Below are 17,561 nucleotides of genomic sequence, written 5' to 3' on the forward strand. Positions count from 1 at the left end.
CAGTGTGTCACCTGCACAGGCCCCGGGAGCGCAGGGTATTTTATTATCATGATCATGTTTTGTTTTCTGAGGTGAGGCTCAGCCCACGTACCTACCCCACCTCCCTATGCAGTCCTAGGTGCACAGCCTCTTCCCCAGTGAGGCCCCCAAGGGCAGAACTCTTGTCTTTGTTCATCTTTTGTGGCCCTGCAGCACGTATGTGTTGCCTGGTATGGAGTGTGTGGAAATCCGAGAGGTGTGAAGGAGGAGAATGCAGCTTGGGGGCCGAGGGCTGTGGTTTGCACCTTGCCCCCTTCAGGGTACCTGGGGGTGGGGTTGCGGGGGAGCTATTTAATGCCTCTAGGCCTCAGTTTCCCTGTCTGTTGAATGAGGATAATAAGTCAGTCCTGGGTCTGTATTAAGGGCTAAAGGAGACACATGTACAATGTCTAGCACACAGTAAATGCTCGATACACAATAGCTGTTAAGCTCAGCCTCTCCCGTAAATTGTGATTAAACAAACAAAGTTAACACAAAACTGGCTGTCACAGAGCTTCCTTCCCAAGTCTCCTGGCTTCGCTCACATTAGTGCCTGCAGTCCCTTTAACACCCCTGTGGTGAGGTGCCCATGCATCTCTGTAGCTCAGAAAGGTCAGGGAATTTGCCCACAGTCACAGAGCTCTGGAGTGGTGGAGCTGGAGTCTATCTCGATGCTCTGCCCCACCACAGTAAGGTCCACCACTGTGGTGAGACCCTCCCACTGGGCACTGCCCCGTGAGAACATCTCACCTGTTGCCTGGAAACACTGAATTCTCCCCAGTTCTCTCTGGGTGGGGCAATTGCAGGTATCCTTATTTTTCTTTCTCATATAGAATCCAAGGTCTCTTCATTTACTCATTAACAAGGACAAAGGCAAACTTGTTGAAATTGTGCTTCAGAACCCAGTTTCTGACTGCATCTTTTCCCAGAAAATGTCTCCGCAGAAGAGGCATTTTAGGATGCCGTGAAAACTTGGGGAAGGAAGGGGTTGTGACAGGCGGGAAACCAAGTGCTCTCTGTCAGGAGCAAGGGCGTGGAGACTGGACCACACAGGCTGTGGGGTACAGCAGTCTCCCAGCAGAGGGATGAGAGCTCGATGTGCCACCCCGTAGTCCCTCCCTGTGAAGAGCCAAGGGAATCATCCCAGGCCTGAGCAATCCCTGGGCGAAAACACGTCCTTGTCAGGAAATGGGAAAATGGGGTAGGTGAAGTTAAGTCAGTCTGCTCCTTTGGTCTCTGGCCAAACAAATGTCTCCACTGATACTGGCAGCTTCCGCAGAGGTGACTTGGGAGGGTGCAGGAAGGAGAGGAGGGAGGCGGCCAAGTTTCCCTCTATGACTGTCTCTTCAGCTTGGCCACCATAAGAAAATACCCCAGCCTAGGAGGCTTAAACAACAGACATTTATTTTCTCAGCGTTCTGAAGGTGGGAAGTCCTAGATCCGGTACCAGCATAGTCCAGTTCTGGAGAGAGGGCCCTCCTCCTGGCTCTCAGACGGTGGATTTCTCATTATATCCTCACATGGCAGGAGGTGGGAGAGGGGGCAGGGAAAGAGAATGCTTGGCGTTCTTCCAAGTGTCTTTATTTTAAGGGTACCAACCCTGTCATGGGGGCTCCACTCCCATGACCTCATCTAAACCTAATTACCTCCCAAATGTCATCCCATAAGGGGTTAGGACTTCAACCTACACATTTAGGGGGACAAAGTTCAGTCTATAGCGCTCTCCCTGGGGGTGAGTGAGGCAGTGGGGTAAAGCCACCTGGTGCCCATGGGAAGCGAGGCCCCCTTGACAGTCATGACCGTTGACTGATCCTGGGCAGTCAGTGGATTGAAGGAGCTGCCAGGAGTTGGGGGACCTGGATCCAGGTGGAATGCACTGTGCCCTGAGAGTGAGCGCCAGCAGGGCCTACCCTGGGGAAGGAGGGAAAAGGAGAGATGCCATGTCTGCTGGAGCTTGACCAGGGAGGGGAGGCTGCCTCCAGTGCCCTTCCCATCCCAGAAGCCCGTGACTTCGAACCTCTGACCTCTGGGGGCAGCAAGCATTGTTCCCCACTGTGGCCTTTGTGGGGGACCCTGTTTGTTGGATGCACCTGGGGCTCAAGGCATGCCATGTACATCTCTTCATATCCTCAGCGACGCTTTAAGGTGGACACAGTCTCTACTTGACAGTTAAGGAAACTGAGGCTGAGTCAAGTTCCCGAAACTACTGGTAGGGGACAGAGTGGGACTTTGAACCAGACACCTCCCTTCGGGGCCTGTGCTGGCCCTCATCCCACCCAGAGCTGGGGCTAGCAGAGCTTGGAGGGAATAGTGAGGCAAGGAGCTCACCCCACCACCAGGATCCTGAAGCCTACAGAGGAGTGGGGGAGACAGGGACCCTGGTTCCTGGGTGCAAGGGTTCCAGAGAGTGACCTCTGCCACCATCTTTGAGTGGCAGGCAGACAGCTACGCCTGCTGGGTGAGGGGTGGTCTTATTCTTAGAGTGGGTGGGCTCTGGGAGGAGGAGAGGAATGGGAGAAGGTGCCCATGTGGAATGGAGAAGTGAAAGGGCCTTGTCTCAGGCGCTTCTTAGCCGCTCTGCATCAGGGGTAAGGCAGCCACATCCCCGCTGTTTGCTCCTGGGGGCTGTCTGCCTCTCACCACCCCTCTGCCTGCAGCCCCCTTCTCTGAACCTTCGCCACCAGCCGCCTCCCCATCCTGGGGAAATGTCGCCTTCACACACTCCAGGCTGGCCGGACTCCATCAGGCTCTAGCTTGGCCCCTTGTGACTGCTGAAAAGAAGGTGAACCAACTCTGAAGCCTCACTACTCAAAGTGGGCCGCAGACCAGCAGCATGGGCCTCTCCTGGGAACCTGGTAAAATTGCAGAACCCCTGGCCCGCTGGGGCCTGCTGAACTGGGTCCCGGGCCACCCAGTACAGCCTCATCTGGGGCTACCGGATCGCACTCCACAGCCCTGGAGCATGTGAGGGACCCCTTTCCGGAGTACCTGGGTGGGATTTCTGTCATGAATTCCCCACATACCCCAGAGTTCTGTAACTGGGGTACTGCTCTGAGAATAGTTTTCAAGGCTGTGGAGATAACAGATCCCAATCACAAAGCCAGTCCACTTAAAATTCAGGAGCCTGCGGAGTTGCCCATTTGGAGTGTAGAACCATACCTGGGCACCGGCCTGACACTGCCAGGAGGCTGGTCGGAGCACAGTGTCATAAGATGGGTCTTGCAGGAGAGGTTGGAGCCCACCCGTGGTGGAGGGAATCGGGAGTGTGCTCATGAGGCTATGTGATGATGTGTGGCTGCAGGGGCATGAACTCACAGGTCCAATGGCTGGATTCATGTCGTGCCCTGACTCACTTCCTCGAAGTGAGACTTGGGCAAGAAGTCAGCCCAGCAGAGCCCAGCTTTCCCCTGAGCTGGGGATGGCAGTCGCACCGGGAAGATGCAATGGGGAAGGCCTGTACCGCCTGCAGCGCCGGAGCTGGGACAGAGCCAACCAGCTGGGACTTCACAGTCCCTGCTCTCCTAGGTTCTACCAGATTCCGTCCTGGTGGAGAGTCAGAGCACAGTACAGCTCCTGCTTGTGTTGCAGTGGGGCCTGCTCTAAAGGGACAGGCAGTGTCCTTTTTCTACTTTGGTCGCAGTAAGGGCCAGAGGTAAACCAGAGCCTGAGCGTGGCCATCAGTTAACAGGAGACCAGTGTTCCTTCCGGTTGATTTTCTCTGATGGCCACATCTGCATGATTCTGAGGAGGCAGAATGTCAGGTCAGCACACCCGGCTCCTGGAATTAATGAGGCTGCCGGGACAGGCATTGTGTGCAGGCCGCTGCACCAGTCAGTTCCTGCGCGCTGGGTCCCTCCAAACGCTTGTTCTGCATAGTACTCCCTCCCTATACACCCCACTCCACTCACCTCCTCTACCAGCTTTATCAGGGGGCAGCAAGGAAGCTACCTTGTCCCACACAGATCACATCAACATTTCGAAGCCTACAGGTAGGTTGAGCCCTTCCACATCTTGTACAGGTAAAGGAGACATGAAGACAACAGAGCAAGAGAATCTTCTCATTACCTTGGGAGGGAGACCTGTCCTCAGGAGCACACCTGTGTAGGAGGAAGACTACATGGGGGGATCTCGCCAGTGCTCCCCACATATCTGCTATAGCACCCCTTTATAGTGGTGTATTAGTCTGTTCTCACACTGCTGATAAAGACATACCCAAGACTGGGTAATTTATAAAGGAAAGAGGTTTAATGGACTCACAGTTCCACATGGCTGGGGAGGCCTCACAATCATGGCAGAAGGCAAAGGAGAAGCAAAGGCACATCTTACATGGCAGCAGGCAAGAGAGCACATGCAGGGGAACTCCCATTTATAAAACCATCAGATCTCGTGAGACTTATTCACTACCACCAGAACAGTATGGGGGAAATGGCCTCCTGATTCAGTTATCTCTACCTGGCCCCACCCTTGACATGTGGAGATTATTACAATTAAAGGTGAGATTTGGGTGAGGACACAGCCAAACCATATCAAGCAGGCACCACCTGACTGTCATTTACCTAATCTGACCCTTTAAGTGAGCATACTTTAATTTAAATAAAGCTAATAAAATGGAAAATCTGTAGCTCGTACATCAATTTTTTTTCTTTTTTTTTTTTTTTTTTTTTTTTTTTTTTTTTTTTGAGATGTAGTCTTGCTCTGTCTCCCAGGCTGGAGTACAGTGGCACCATCTCAGCTCGCTGCAACCTCTGTCTCCCGGGTTCAAGCAGTTCTCGTGCCTCAGCCTCCTGAGTAGCTGGGATTACAGGTGCATGCCACCAGGCCCAGCTAATTTTGTATTTTGGTAGAGATGGGGTTTCACCGTGTTGGCCAGGCTGGTCTCGAACTCCTGACCTCATATGATCTGCCTGCCTTGGCCTCCCAAAAAGTTCTGGGATTACAGGCATGAGCCACCATACCCAGCAATTTTTTTTCTTAATGCACATTTAAATAAAGGTATGACTTCTCAAATTAAAAGACAAAGTGTTCAGTTACGTATCACCCGAAATTACCTTGTTACTGGCAGTATGGCAAACACAGGTCACATGAGGGGGAGAGCCCAAATTTCAGATGAGCACTGACTCCCCCATGCCCAGGTCTGTGACCTGGGAAGGTGACTTATGCTCCAGTAGAATGGTGCCCACCCACCTGCAGAGGCAAGAGAGATCACCCAGGTCCAGGGCTGCACAGTGCAGACTGGGTTCACACAAGGCTGCTGGGATAGGTAGGTACTTGTGCTTGCATTAGCCTGCCCTCAAAGATGTCTGTTTTTGGTTTTATGTGCAACTCAATTTTATAGGTAAAACCAGCACCAGAGAAACAAACTGACTTTTTTTCTAAGGTCACAGGCCAAGTTAGTGGCCCCGACAGGAGTGCTGAGGCTCCCTTTCCCGCTGGAGACCACCCCGACCAGCACTGGGCTATGACCCCAGAGGCTGGATCTCCCAGCTGGTCTGCTGGCCCCTCTCTCCTGGAATCCATGTAGAAACTTCTGCTGCAGGTGTGTGCCTAGCCCCTTGTGGTCACTATGGGCTGTGCAGAGGAAGGCCAGAAAAGGGCAGGTTCTATGTGTCGAGATTAGGTGTGTTAAAGCCATAGTTCTGGGGCATGGTCATTTTGGCTAATTGTCACTAAAGTCTCAAAGCTTGTGAGGGATCCAAGGTTACTACTCTCGGTTGCTTCTCAGCTTGCTTCTCCGAGCAGGACAGAGAAGGATGGGGGCTACGGTGAGCCTGAGGGAAGCCAGCTCCTCTATGGCCAGGGCTAATGGAGCACTCATACCAGGCAACATTCGTTGAGTTTTGGCTGTGAATCCTGGGGCCAGACTAAATCCTTTATATGTGATAAATCACTTCACACACATTATCCTATCTTCCAGATAAGTATAACAGGGCACAAAGACAGGAGGTCATTTATATAAGGTCATACAGTACCAGGACTAGGGACATATATTTAATAGTGGGGCTAATTCCCTGCCAGATTCCTATTGCTTTAGCCAAAATTCTTGGGGATGGCCATGAAAGTGTATATAAATGTCAAAGGCCCCAGGGTGGCCTGTCAGCTTCCAAAGTCCTGCTCCCTCAAACAGTGACCACTTCCCTTTCAGCCTGCTTGTCCACTTGGGGTCGCTATAGGCTGGGTAAAAGGACCCCTTTTCCTACCACTCGCAAGAAGTTTTTCACCATCTGTGTGTGGCGTGGGTGGCTCTGCCCTAGATGAGATGTCCTCATGCAATGTGTGGCTGCTTCCCTGCCCCACAGATGGTAGCAGAGGCTGGAGTTGCCAGACTGCACCCAGACAGCCTATTCATTCCTTTCTCCTCAGCCACCTCGCCGTGCAAGATCCTCAAGTGCAACTCTGAGTTCTGGAGCGCCACGTCGGGCAGCCACGCCCCAGCCTCGGACGACACCCCCGAGTTCTGCGCAGCCTTGCGCAGCTACGCCCTGTGCACACGGCGGACAGCCCGCACCTGCCGGGGTGACCTGGCCTACCACTCGGCCGTCCATGGCATAGAGGACCTCATGAGCCAGCACAACTGCTCCAAGGATGGCCCCACCTCGCAGCCACGCCTGCGCACGCTCCCGCCAGCCGGAGACAGCCAGGAGCGCTCGGACAGCCCCGAGATCTGCCATTATGAGAAGAGCTTTCACAAGCACTCAGCCACCCCCAACTACACTCACTGTGGCCTCTTCGGGGACCCGCACCTCAGGACTTTCACAGACCGCTTCCAGACCTGCAAGGTACAGGGCGCCTGGCCGCTCATCGACAATAATTACCTGAACGTGCAGGTCACCAACACACCTGTGCTGCCCGGCTCAGCAGCCACTGCCACCAGCAAGGTAAGGGAGAGGGGGCAGCTGTAGGGCACAGCCCTGCCCTTTCTCTGCCCCGCGTGGACACTGAGAGGCTGAGGGGGCCTCGGGTGCCTGGAAATGGGGGAAGATGGAGCACAGTGGGGACACAGGAGCACTCTCCCTGAGCATCCCAAGGGCTGGATCTCAGCTTCCTCCCTCCTTCCCTGAGCCAGCCCGGCCTGGCTGGCATAGCTCCATTTCACAGATGGGGAGCCTGACGCTCTAGGAGGCCAAGTGACCTTCCCACCCCAAGTGCATAGTCAGCTGGGATGCTGAGCTAGAATTTGCCCCAGGCCCAGGTGACTCCAGAACCTGGCATGTTCTCAGCGACCCCACGAGGCTACTGAGGGCTGCTGGTTTTCCAACCCAAGGAGGCCTTAGCATGTGGGCAGCAGGACTCAGGTCCTGCTCATGGGGCCACAGCCAGAGGCAGTCACACACACAGCCATGGGCCCATGCAAGTGGACGCTGCTGTCTACCCCAGGCTATCCCTCCCCTACCCGCTTTTGGGGGGGATGTCCTGTGATCTCATATTCAGACTTAGCCAGAGGGCAAAGCCTCGAGGCCAGGAAGGAAGCTGGTGGCTCCCAGTTCAGGCGATGGGGACACGTCCGTCCTCCCCAGTGCCCGGCCTACCCGTGCCCCCGGGGTTTCCAGCTTGGCGAAGCAGCAGTGGGTCTGTTTTCCTAGGAAGAGCCAGTTGGAAGGCCGTGTGTTGGGCAGTGCCAGGCTTACCACAAGGGTGTTTCTGTTCCTTCCCACCCCTCCACACCCAGAGGAGGACAGCGAGGTGACCTGGCAGCCAGGGAAATACTCCATCCCTGCCACTTCCCTCTGCTCCGGTGGCCATTGCCTGCCTCCAGGGGGTCTCTCTGTGGGCCCTGGCTGGGCGGGAAACAAGCAGGTCTTCACCCTGTGGATTCCCAAGCAGGCCCTTGGCACCAGACCATGACGCCTAATGGAGAAGACTTGCAGCCGGTACACTCCACCCTGTGCCCCCGCAGCCCTCTGTAGACTCAGGGCCTGCATCAAGGACCCAGCCACCTCCCCCACAGCCCCTGCACCTCCCCACCACGCACCCTCCTGAGAGCCAAGACAGACGGACGTCAGGAGCCTGAGGCTGCAGCTTCTAAATCCAGGCAACAGCACGCTTTGGAGGGGACCTGGCCTCCCTGTCCCATCCTGCAGGCTCCCAGGTGCTGGCAGGGCACACAGGAAGGTCTGAGGATGTGAGAGGGATGTGGACCCCAGGTGGCTTGCTCCTCCAGACCCCAGGGAGTAGAAGCACCAAATGTGACAATAGAGCCAAGCCGCATACCGGGGAGGATTTGTGGTTTGTGCTCAGGGAGGCTGGGCTGCTGCCCCCATTATGGGTGGGGGCAATGTGACGGGGTGGAGCAGGAGCCTGCAGGCTGGGGCAGTGTGCCTGGGCTCACGGCACCACCCTCAGCTCTTAGCTGAGGCACACCGGGACCTGGAGCACAGCGATGCTATCCACAAACCACATGTGAAAGGACTGGTCATTCATTCCTTCTTATATTTCATTCATTCACTTGACCCACATTTTTCAAATGCCTGCTCTGATCCAGGCTCGATTCTGGGCACTGTGGACAGCAGAACTGCCCGAGCAGTGAAGGGAGAACTTCCCTTCTTATCCCAGCATGGAGGCTTCCAGAAGAGTATGAAGCAGAGCTTCACCAACCCAGCCCGTTTCTGCTGCAACCGAAGGCCACCTTTGATCTCAGCAGGCTGAGAGCTCAGCCCTGTCAACCAGGCTCTGCTGGAGACCAGACAGTGACAGCGTCAGTGTCTGTGACCAAGTCAGTCTCAGAACTCAGGCCAGACTGGGGGTATTGTGGTCCCCCGGTGAGAACATCGGTGGCTGGCTTCAGGCACCTTTGGCCTGCCCTCGCCTGTCTTTCAGGCCTCCGTTACTCAGGTGTGTTTGTTCGCTCATTGATGGAGCAAACACTTACCAGATGCTGCATCTGTGCCACCCTCTGAGCTAGTTGTTGCCTTCCCTCCCAAAAGCTCCCAGACTAGTGAAGAGCAAAGACCAGCAAAGGGGAGCTGGTGATGGGGGTTGGGGCAGCAGGATGTTGAAGGCCACTGGGAGCCTTGGCTCTGTCCAGAGAACTGGGGAGCCCATCCACCAAGCTCACCCGTGAAGCACAGCGTGCGTTTCCGATGGAGGGAAAGAGGAGTCAGCATCCAAAGCAGGCAGAGTGGGAGAGCAGCCTGGTGTCTGCAGGGAGCAGGGAAAGGCAAGGGACTTTCATCTCCACGATGATGAGGCCTCTGGGCTTCTGTGACCACCTCGACCACCACCAACAGAGCCCTCTGGGCCTGCCAGACTCTGCCACCCACTGGAACCCACTCCCCTTTCCTCTCTCAGCCAGCCAGACTCCACCTGTCCCTACACACCTGCCCTTGAAGGCCTCTCCTCAGGGTTCCCAGAGTGTGTCCAGCCCCTGCCTGGCCTGACCCTGACCTTGCAGCCATGAGATTTGCCTTGTGCAGAAGCTTCCTGTTCAAGCTCTGTGTGCATGAAGCTGGCCCCAAACACCTGGACATCACTAGGGGCCCATGATACTGGCAGTATCAGCCAATCAGCCAATCCCTCTGTTGTTGTGGGCGATCAAGATCTGATGTTTTCCACGTGGACATTTTAGCCAGTTTGTTACTGCTGTGGGACAGCCTTCTGTGCCCAGACCTGTCCTCCATCTCCTTTTTCCAGCTGTGCTGCTAGTACCCATTTTACAGACAAAGAAACTGAGACTCAGGAGAGGACAGGAACTCGAGTCCTGTGCCTTCCCCTTCCTTTCCCCGCTGGTTAGTTTTCCCCATAGCACTTGCCAGCCTGTCCCTCTGCATGATTCATTTGTTTAATCTGTGACACTCTGGAGCGTAGGGATCTTCTCCCTTGTGTACCCCCAGCCCCCAGCACCGGCCGTGGCATGGAGTTGGTGCTCTGTAAATAGTAGCAGATGCAGCCTGGGCTCTACCTCGTGCCCGGTGCAGTGGAAAGGGCCAGGGCCCCTTCAGAAGGGGAGCAGCAGAGGCAGGAACAGCAGCCCGCCCGTGGCTGTGTTGGCAGTGAGCCGCCAGCTTTCGACAGGCCCCCTTCATGCTGTTACTTGTGGTTGAGTCCCTGGTACCGGTGCCAAGAAGAGTCAAGCAGCCTGTCAGCCTTCCAGGAGGCTGTCTCTGAGAGATGGTGGTTAGAGCGAAACCAGCCTTTCCTGTTCCAGGGAGACTGATGGCACTTGGAAAGCAGGACGCCCCCCCCCCCCAGTGTCTGTGTGGCCCTGCACACCAGGCAGGGACACCAGAGTCCCCCTTCCTCCCCCCATGGCAGGACCACCCACGGCCCAGACCACCCTGGCTGGCCCACCTCCGGCCCCCCCAGGCGGCCTCCACACTGAGGTGGGCTGGCCAGTGGGTGGAAAGAAGGAAGAAGTAGGAGGTTGAACCGTATGAAGTTGCCATTTCCATAGGTCAGGAATGGCAGAGTAGCAGCAATTTCATCAGGTTCCAGGTTTAGGGCTCCATGCTTGGATGGAGAGGCTACAGCCATCTTTGACATTCCACAGCAAACCGGAAGTGTGCCATGTCCTGGGGCCACGCTCGGACCCCTATAGGAAGGGAGGTGAGGAAATCGAGTCCAGTGCTCAAGAAGCTGTGCCCTTGGGGTCCTCCCTGTGTTGTGCTCCATGGACTCCCACAGAGCCGCGGCCCCAGGCAGTCTCCATCAGGCACAGAAAGCACAGCGCTGGGTGTCCGAGATGAATGGGCTCATGAAAAGACTGCCATTTCTTTTACAGTCCTCCGGCGGTCTGCTCCTCGTTCAGCTCCTCCCAGCCTTGCCTTTCTGACTAACACGGTGAGAGGACAGGATTTTCCTTCCTCAGAAGCCTTGGCCTAGGGTCTCCCTCTGTTCTTGTGGGGGTTCCACACCCCTCAGGCTACCAGTTCTCCCCACCTCGTCACCCCAAAGCTTTATGCCAATATGGGGAACCCACAAAGCCACAGCAACACAGCCAGGGACACCTCTAGTGGCTCTCTACCCCACTGGCTTGTATTACCTAGAAGGTTCTGTGGCCCCCTGGAACCCCCTTTCCAGCCCTCAGGCCTCTTTGCACCTGGCCCTGAGGCTATGACCCTGGGCCAGCCTGCCCCAAACTGAGGCCACTATGCTGCACCCCTGGCCTCCGGGCCCCAGAGGACCGGATGGCCTCTTGCTACATCCTTGGCCAGACCCCACTTTCCACCTTTCTGCGACTCTCCTGCCTGAGCTGAGGTCCTTCTCTAGTTTCCCTGCCTTCCCTTCCCCATCAGAGCAGCTTTTTATTTTATGTTGCTTTCTAGCACCTCACACTGTGCCCTCACCACACATCTGCTGTTAGGCCAGAAACTCCCTTGGCGCTTAGTGGCCTTGCCCTCTACCCGGAGAGCCGGCCAGGCAGTCCTCATGCCTCCCCGAAGTGCCCAGGCAGAGAATGACTGCATGTCCGCAGCAGCTCCGCCTTGTTCGGACCCCTTCAGCCTGCAGACCCTCTGAGGCCGGGTTGCGGTGGGATCCCTTGGGAGCTCTGTCAGCCGGCCAGCCAGCTAGCTGGCCAGACCCTTTCCTGGGTGGGGAGGGGTGAACTCTGACCTACAGAGGGTTGAGGGGCTGGGGCTTAGTGGTGGGAGTAATGTCACTGACCCTTGCAGTGTCACACGAGACTAGAAGTAATACATGCAGTGCCTGCTGAATGCATCCAGTGCACCTGTGTTTGGCTCTCAGGAGGAGAACAGTGCCACCCAGCCAGCTGCTCCTCCAGCAGCTCAGTTCAGCCCTTCACCCCGGCCACAGGCTCTAGCAGAAAGGAGTTCCCTCCTCCAACCCTGGCCAAGGTTGCGCGTTCAGCCTGGAACGTCCATCTCCCTTTTACCGACCAGCACCTTCTTTCCTGTTCCCCTCGTCCATGGCCCAGCTTGGGGACCCCTTTCAGCAGCCTTGAGACAGTGGCTTCTACTTGCCTCTGCCTGCTTGCATGGATTTTGCCTTATTCATTCTTTCTTTCGGCATAATTTCCCTCCATTCCACCTGCTGTAATGTTCAGACATTTGCTTGGGTTCTTTGTCAGGAATTGTGCTCCAGTACCACTGTCATCATGCAAGATGATGTTTGCAAACCATACTCATTTCCTATTGCCACTGCAGCAGATTAGCCTAAACTGAGTGGTTCAAACCAACAGAAATGTTTTATAATTGTGGAGGCCAGAAGTTGAGAATATGTCTCATGGGGATAAAATCAAGGAATCAGCAGGGCTGGTCCTCCTGGAGACTCCAGGGGAGAATCCATTCATTGCTGTTGCCAGGTTTTGGTGGTTGCCAGCATCCCTTGGTTTGTGACCACATCATTCCAATCTCTGCCTTGTTGATCACATCATCTTCTCTGTCCTAGTTAGTCAAATCTCCCTCTGCCTCCTTATAAAGATACTTGTGATTCCATCTAGGGCCCACCCAGGTAATCCAGAATAATCTCTTCATCTCAGCGTTCTTAACCTAATCACATCTGTAGAGTCCCTTTTGCCATCTAAGGGAACATTCCTGGGTTACGGGGATTAGGGCATGTTCTCCTTGGGAGCCATTATTCAGCCTACCACACTGGATTTTTAACCTTTTATTTTTAATTATCTATGCTTTTATTTTGTGGTTTGCTTCCCTATATAATAGTAAAAGAGCTAGTTTCCTACTTCGGGTAGTGGCCTAACATTTTCTAAGTCACTTTTAAAGTAAAAGGGCAAGTTGTTTTAAAGAACGTGAAGTGCACAGCTGCGCAGGTGGAACTGATCTGTCCAACCTGGGGAAAGGAGTGTCCGGGGCATCCCTGGGGATCCTTTGTGCCCTCCTCTCAGTCTAGAGCATCTTAAGTGTGGGACTGGGCCTCCTCCCACTATGCCTCACCTACTCTCCTCTGCCCCTTTCCCCGGCAGCTCACCATCATCTTCAAGAATTTCCAGGAGTGCGTGGACCAGAAGGTGTACCAGGCTGAGATGGACGAGCTCCCAGCTGCCTTCGTGGATGGCTCTAAGAACGGTGGGGACAAGCACGGGGCCAACAGCCTGAAGATCACTGAGAAGGTGTCAGGCCAGCACGTGGAGATCCAGGCCAAGTACATCGGCACCACCATCGTGGTGCGCCAGGTGGGCCGCTACCTGACCTTTGCTGTCCGCATGCCGGAGGAAGTGGTCAATGCTGTGGAGGACTGGGACAGCCAGGGCCTCTACCTCTGCCTGCGGGGCTGCCCCCTCAACCAGCAGATCGACTTCCAGGCCTTCCACACCAATACTGAGGGCACCGGCGCCCACAGGCTGGCAGCTGCCAGCCCTGCACCCACAGCTCCTGAGACCTTCCCATATGAGACAGCCGTGGCCAAGTGCAAGGAGAAGCTGCCAGTGGAGGACCTGTACTACCAGGCCTGCGTCTTCGACCTCCTCACCACGGGTGATGTGAACTTCACACTGGCTGCCTACTACGCCTTGGAGGATGTCAAGATGCTCCACTCCAACAAAGACAAACTGCACCTGTACGAGAGGACTCAGGACCTGCCGGGCAGGGCGGCTGCAGGGCTGCCTCTGGCCCCTCAGCCTCTCCTGGGTGCCCTCATCCTGCTCCTGGCCCTGCTCCTGGTGTTCTGCTAGATGCGTAGATGTGGAGGGAGGCACAGGCTCTGTCCCCTCAGCTTCCCCATCTGGGCTGGGACCGCCAACAGGGTGCAGATCTCCTGGCATATCCCCCATGGCCCCATAGAACGCCAGGGACTGCCTGCTGCCAAGGGCTCAGGCATGGACCCCTCCCCCTCTAGTGCACGTGACAAGGTTGTGGTGACTGGTGCCGTGATGTTTGTGACAGTAGAGCTGTGTGAGAGGGAGAGCAGCTCCCCTCGCCCCGCCCCCGCAGTGTGAATGTGCAAAACAGCCCCTCAGACTGAAGCCCCCCGCCCCCACCAGAGAGACACTGGGAACCGTCAGTCAGCTCCTTCTCGCAATGCACTGAAAGGCCCGGCCGACTGCTGCTCGCTGATCCGTGGGGCCCCCTATGCCCGCCACATGCACGCACACACTCTTACACGAGAGCACACTCGAAACCCCTAGGCCAGCGGGGTCACCCCAGCCACACAGGCATCCTTGGGGCTCGGCCCCAGGCAGGGCACCCCTGGGGCGCTGCTTGGCACCTTAGCGGACTGATGGAAGCTTTTGGCCAGTAGGTGGTGCCCACCTGGTGCCTTCTTGCCTGTGGCCTCCCTGCCCATGCTCACCTGGCTGCTGTGGGTACCAGTGCAGGTCCTGGTTTTCAGGCACCTGCTCAGCTGCCCATCTTTGACCTGGGCCCCCGCCCCTTCCACCCTGTGCTTAGAGAGTTGAAGTGCATGGTTCTAAATGTCTAAACAGAGAAGAGATCCTTGACTTCTGTTCCTCTCTCCCTTCTGCAGATGCAAGAGCTCCTAGGCAGGGGAGCCTGGGCCCCAGGGTGTGGCAGGAGACCCAGTGGATGGGGCCAGCTGGCCTGCCCTGATCCTCTGCTTCCTCCTCACAACCCCAAGAGCCCCCACCCAGTCCACCCACGTGTGGAGTCTGGGGAGAGGAGCAGGGTCTTAGGCTTCTCAGCCCTGAGCATCCCTGGCAGGGTCTCCAACCTCTAATCTCTTCCCTTAAGCCCTGTGGCCACACAGCCAGGAGAGACTTGCCACTGGCTCCCGCCTCATTTCAGCCCGGGGTGCTCATCCAGGAGCCCAGAACAGTCCCACCTGTGCTGCTGTGCCCACAGCACAAAGCCAGGCTTCGCTCCCAAAAGTGCAGCCAGGCCCCAGAGGGTGATCCCGCCAGCAACCTTACAGCCCCACACCCTCCCCACCCATCAGCATCCACGGCAGCCCCTCTGCTGTTCCCCAGGGACCTCTCATACACTGGCCAGGAGGCTGCAGAACATGTGTCTCCCCCTCCCTCCAAGAGGTCCTGCTCCCTCTGCCAGAACCATGTGGGCGGTGGGAAGGTGCTGGGGGCCCGGCCCCTCCCTCTCCCTGCTGGTTTTAGATGGTCCCTATGTTGGAAGTAAAAAGTGAAGCACTTTATTTTGGTTGTGTTTGCTCACGTTCTGCTTGGAAGTGGGGACCCCTCACTGCGTCCACGTGTCTGCGACCTGTGTGGAGTGTCACCGCGTGTACATACTGTAAATTATTTATTAATGGCTAAATGCAAGTAAAGGTTTTTTTTTGTTATTTTCTTTTAGACATGTTGGAGTTTGTTTTCTGAACAGACTTTGGCTCCCTTGAGGGGGGTGGAGGATGGACTTTGGTGGTGGGGTCCCCTGCAGCAAGTGTGTGTGTGTGTGTGCACGCCCATGTGTGCGTGCGTGTGTCATGAAGGCATGTAGAAGGTGCAGCAGTATAACAGCCACCACACGTTGCTTCTGTAAAATTACTTTTCCTCCTCACGATGAGCTGTCTTTGGAGCTTGGCAGGCCCAGGTCCTCTTGTTCTAGTGACAGTGGAACCCAGTCATGGAGACAGGTGACCACACGGTGGAGAGACATACGGTGCCCTCTGGGATGAGATGAGTGGGCTGGCCTGAGATCTGGGATGACTCTGTCTCAGCCACCACTGTCAGCCTAGAGCCCCAGCTGTGGGACTGCCTGCCACCCTCCCTGCCCAACTTCATATAGCCTGGGTGGAGCAGGGGCACTGCAGAGGAGGCTGCTGTCCATGTCATTGTGGGACCAGGTTTATTGCCAGCTGTGATCACATTTCATCTGTAAAAACTACCCAGTGGGAGTCAGGCGTGGTGGCTCAAGCCTGTAATTGCAGCACTTTGGGAGGCCGAGGCGGGTGGATCATGAGGCCAGGAGATCAAGACCGTCCTGGCTAACACAGTGAAACCCCGTCTCTACTAAAAATACAAAAAATTAGCCGGGCGTGGTGGCGGGCACCTGTAATCCCAGCTACTCGGGAGGCTGAGGCAGGAGAATGGCGTGAACCCAGGAGGCGGAGCTTGCAGTGAGCCAAGAGACAGCAAGACCCTGTCTCAAAAAAAAAAAAAATCTACCCAGTGAATCAGGAACAAATGTAGGCCCATTTTGTCAATGAAACAGAGACTCTGAGATTGACTTGCCTCAGGCTCCTTAGCAATGGGAGGGGCAACCTGTGCACCTAGGTTAGTATTGCCCTGAAGCCCCTTCTCTCCAAACTAAATGCCATGAGGCAGAATAGCAGCACAGTCAAGCCAGCCTACGTCCTGGCTTCTCCACCTCCCCTGCAGTGTGACCATGCGCAAGTCACTTCACCTCTCCTGAGCCTGCATGCTGTTCTCTGGAAGATGGGGGGGTGCCTGTCCCATACTGTTTTTTGGTGAGTCAGGAGTTCATTCCTGTAAATTGCTTAGGAGAGGGCGGGGCACACAGGGCTTGTCTGGTGGTGGGGAGGGAGGGAAGGGAGTGATATTTATCCCAAAGCAAGAGAAATCAGGTAAGGGGAGAAGGAAAGGGGCGATACAGCCCCTGGACTCTTGGGAGAGGTGAACCTACAGGCTAGCAAGGGGAGGAGTCCCAAGAGTGGGCATGTATACTAATCCCAGGCAGAGCAGGAAGGCTGAAGAAAAAGGAGAACTATCTTTTTTTTTTTTTTTTTAAATGGAGTCAGACGTCTTGCTCTGTCGCCAAGCTGGAATGCAGTGGCACAATCCCAGCTCACTGCAGCCTCCACCTCCTGGGTTCGAGCAATTCTGCCTCAGCCTCCCAAGTAGCTGGGACTACAGGCGCCTGCCACCACCCCCGGCTAATTTTTTGTATTTTAGTAGAGACGGTGTTTCATGTTAGCCAGGATGGTCTTGATCTGACCTCGTGATCCACCTGCCTTGGCCTCCCAAAGTGCTGGGATTACAGGCATGAGCCACCGCGCCCGGCCAAAAAATGAGAACTTTCTAAAGCCCTGTTCTTGCAGGGCTCCCAGAGAGAACACAGGAGTTGGGTTTAGGCGGCAGGAACCAGGCTGGAAAGGACAAAACATACCCAGCATCTTCCCTGGTGGCTGGAACTGTCACTAGAGTCCTCATGCCCTTAACAGCCAGTGGAACAGAGTGACTCAGGGAGGCAGCAAGGAGGAGCGGAGCCATTGGTGCTCGGCTGGCGCAGAGAATAATTACTGAGAAGCCAGGGCACACAGAAAAAAAACAAAACAAAAAAATTCCCCTCCATTAAATGAAAATGCTAAATGGCACTAGCCAGAAAGTATTCCTGGTTTGGAATTTGTTTTCAGGACCCTAAATGTCACCGGCTGGAGTTCTTTCCCAAGTATCATGCTACCGGTTGCCCTCATGAACATGGAAATTTCATCGTGAATATGGAACACAGCATCCTGAGCTAAAAGATTCCCAAGAAGCAGCTTCATCTTGCAGGACAGGCTAGGTTTGGAGCCTCTGGAGGTTCCTGGCTGCCAGCTCTGTGGAGGCCTGCGGCCTGGAGGTAAATGCATTAGCACACGGAGGTGGGCGCCTCTCCCCGCTCCATCCTGTCTCACTGATGTGTTGCCGAGAACTCCTGGAGTTCTTGTTTAGCTAACCAGAATTTGCAAGGCTAGAAGACAGGAGAGAAATGGCCTTTAAAACAAAT

General features: G+C 55.4%; 1 protein-coding gene across 3 annotated transcripts in view; it reads left to right on the plus strand.

The window, feature by feature from the left end:
* RGMA (repulsive guidance molecule BMP co-receptor a) overlaps window positions 1-15,189 on the plus strand; it is a 49,095-nt gene extending 33,906 nt beyond the window's left edge. For 2 of the 3 annotated variants that reach the window (XM_017875232.1, XM_017875230.1), the window contains 2 exons: window positions 6,379-6,893; window positions 12,893-15,189. In XM_017875232.1, the coding sequence (XP_017730721.1) occupies window positions 6,576-6,893; window positions 12,893-13,600 (1,026 nt within the window). In that variant the 5' untranslated portion in view covers window positions 6,379-6,575 and the 3' untranslated portion in view covers window positions 13,601-15,189. The remainder of the gene's footprint in view (window positions 1-6,378; window positions 6,894-12,892) is intronic. The other variant, XM_017875231.1, reaches the window with a different exon arrangement.
* Window positions 15,190-17,561: the final 2,372 nt, after the last annotated feature.

Source organism: Rhinopithecus bieti, unplaced genomic scaffold, assembly GCF_001698545.2.
Source record: "Rhinopithecus bieti isolate Rb0 unplaced genomic scaffold, ASM169854v2 scaffold_9696, whole genome shotgun sequence".
Classification (NCBI taxonomy): Eukaryota; Metazoa; Chordata; class Mammalia; order Primates; family Cercopithecidae; genus Rhinopithecus; species Rhinopithecus bieti.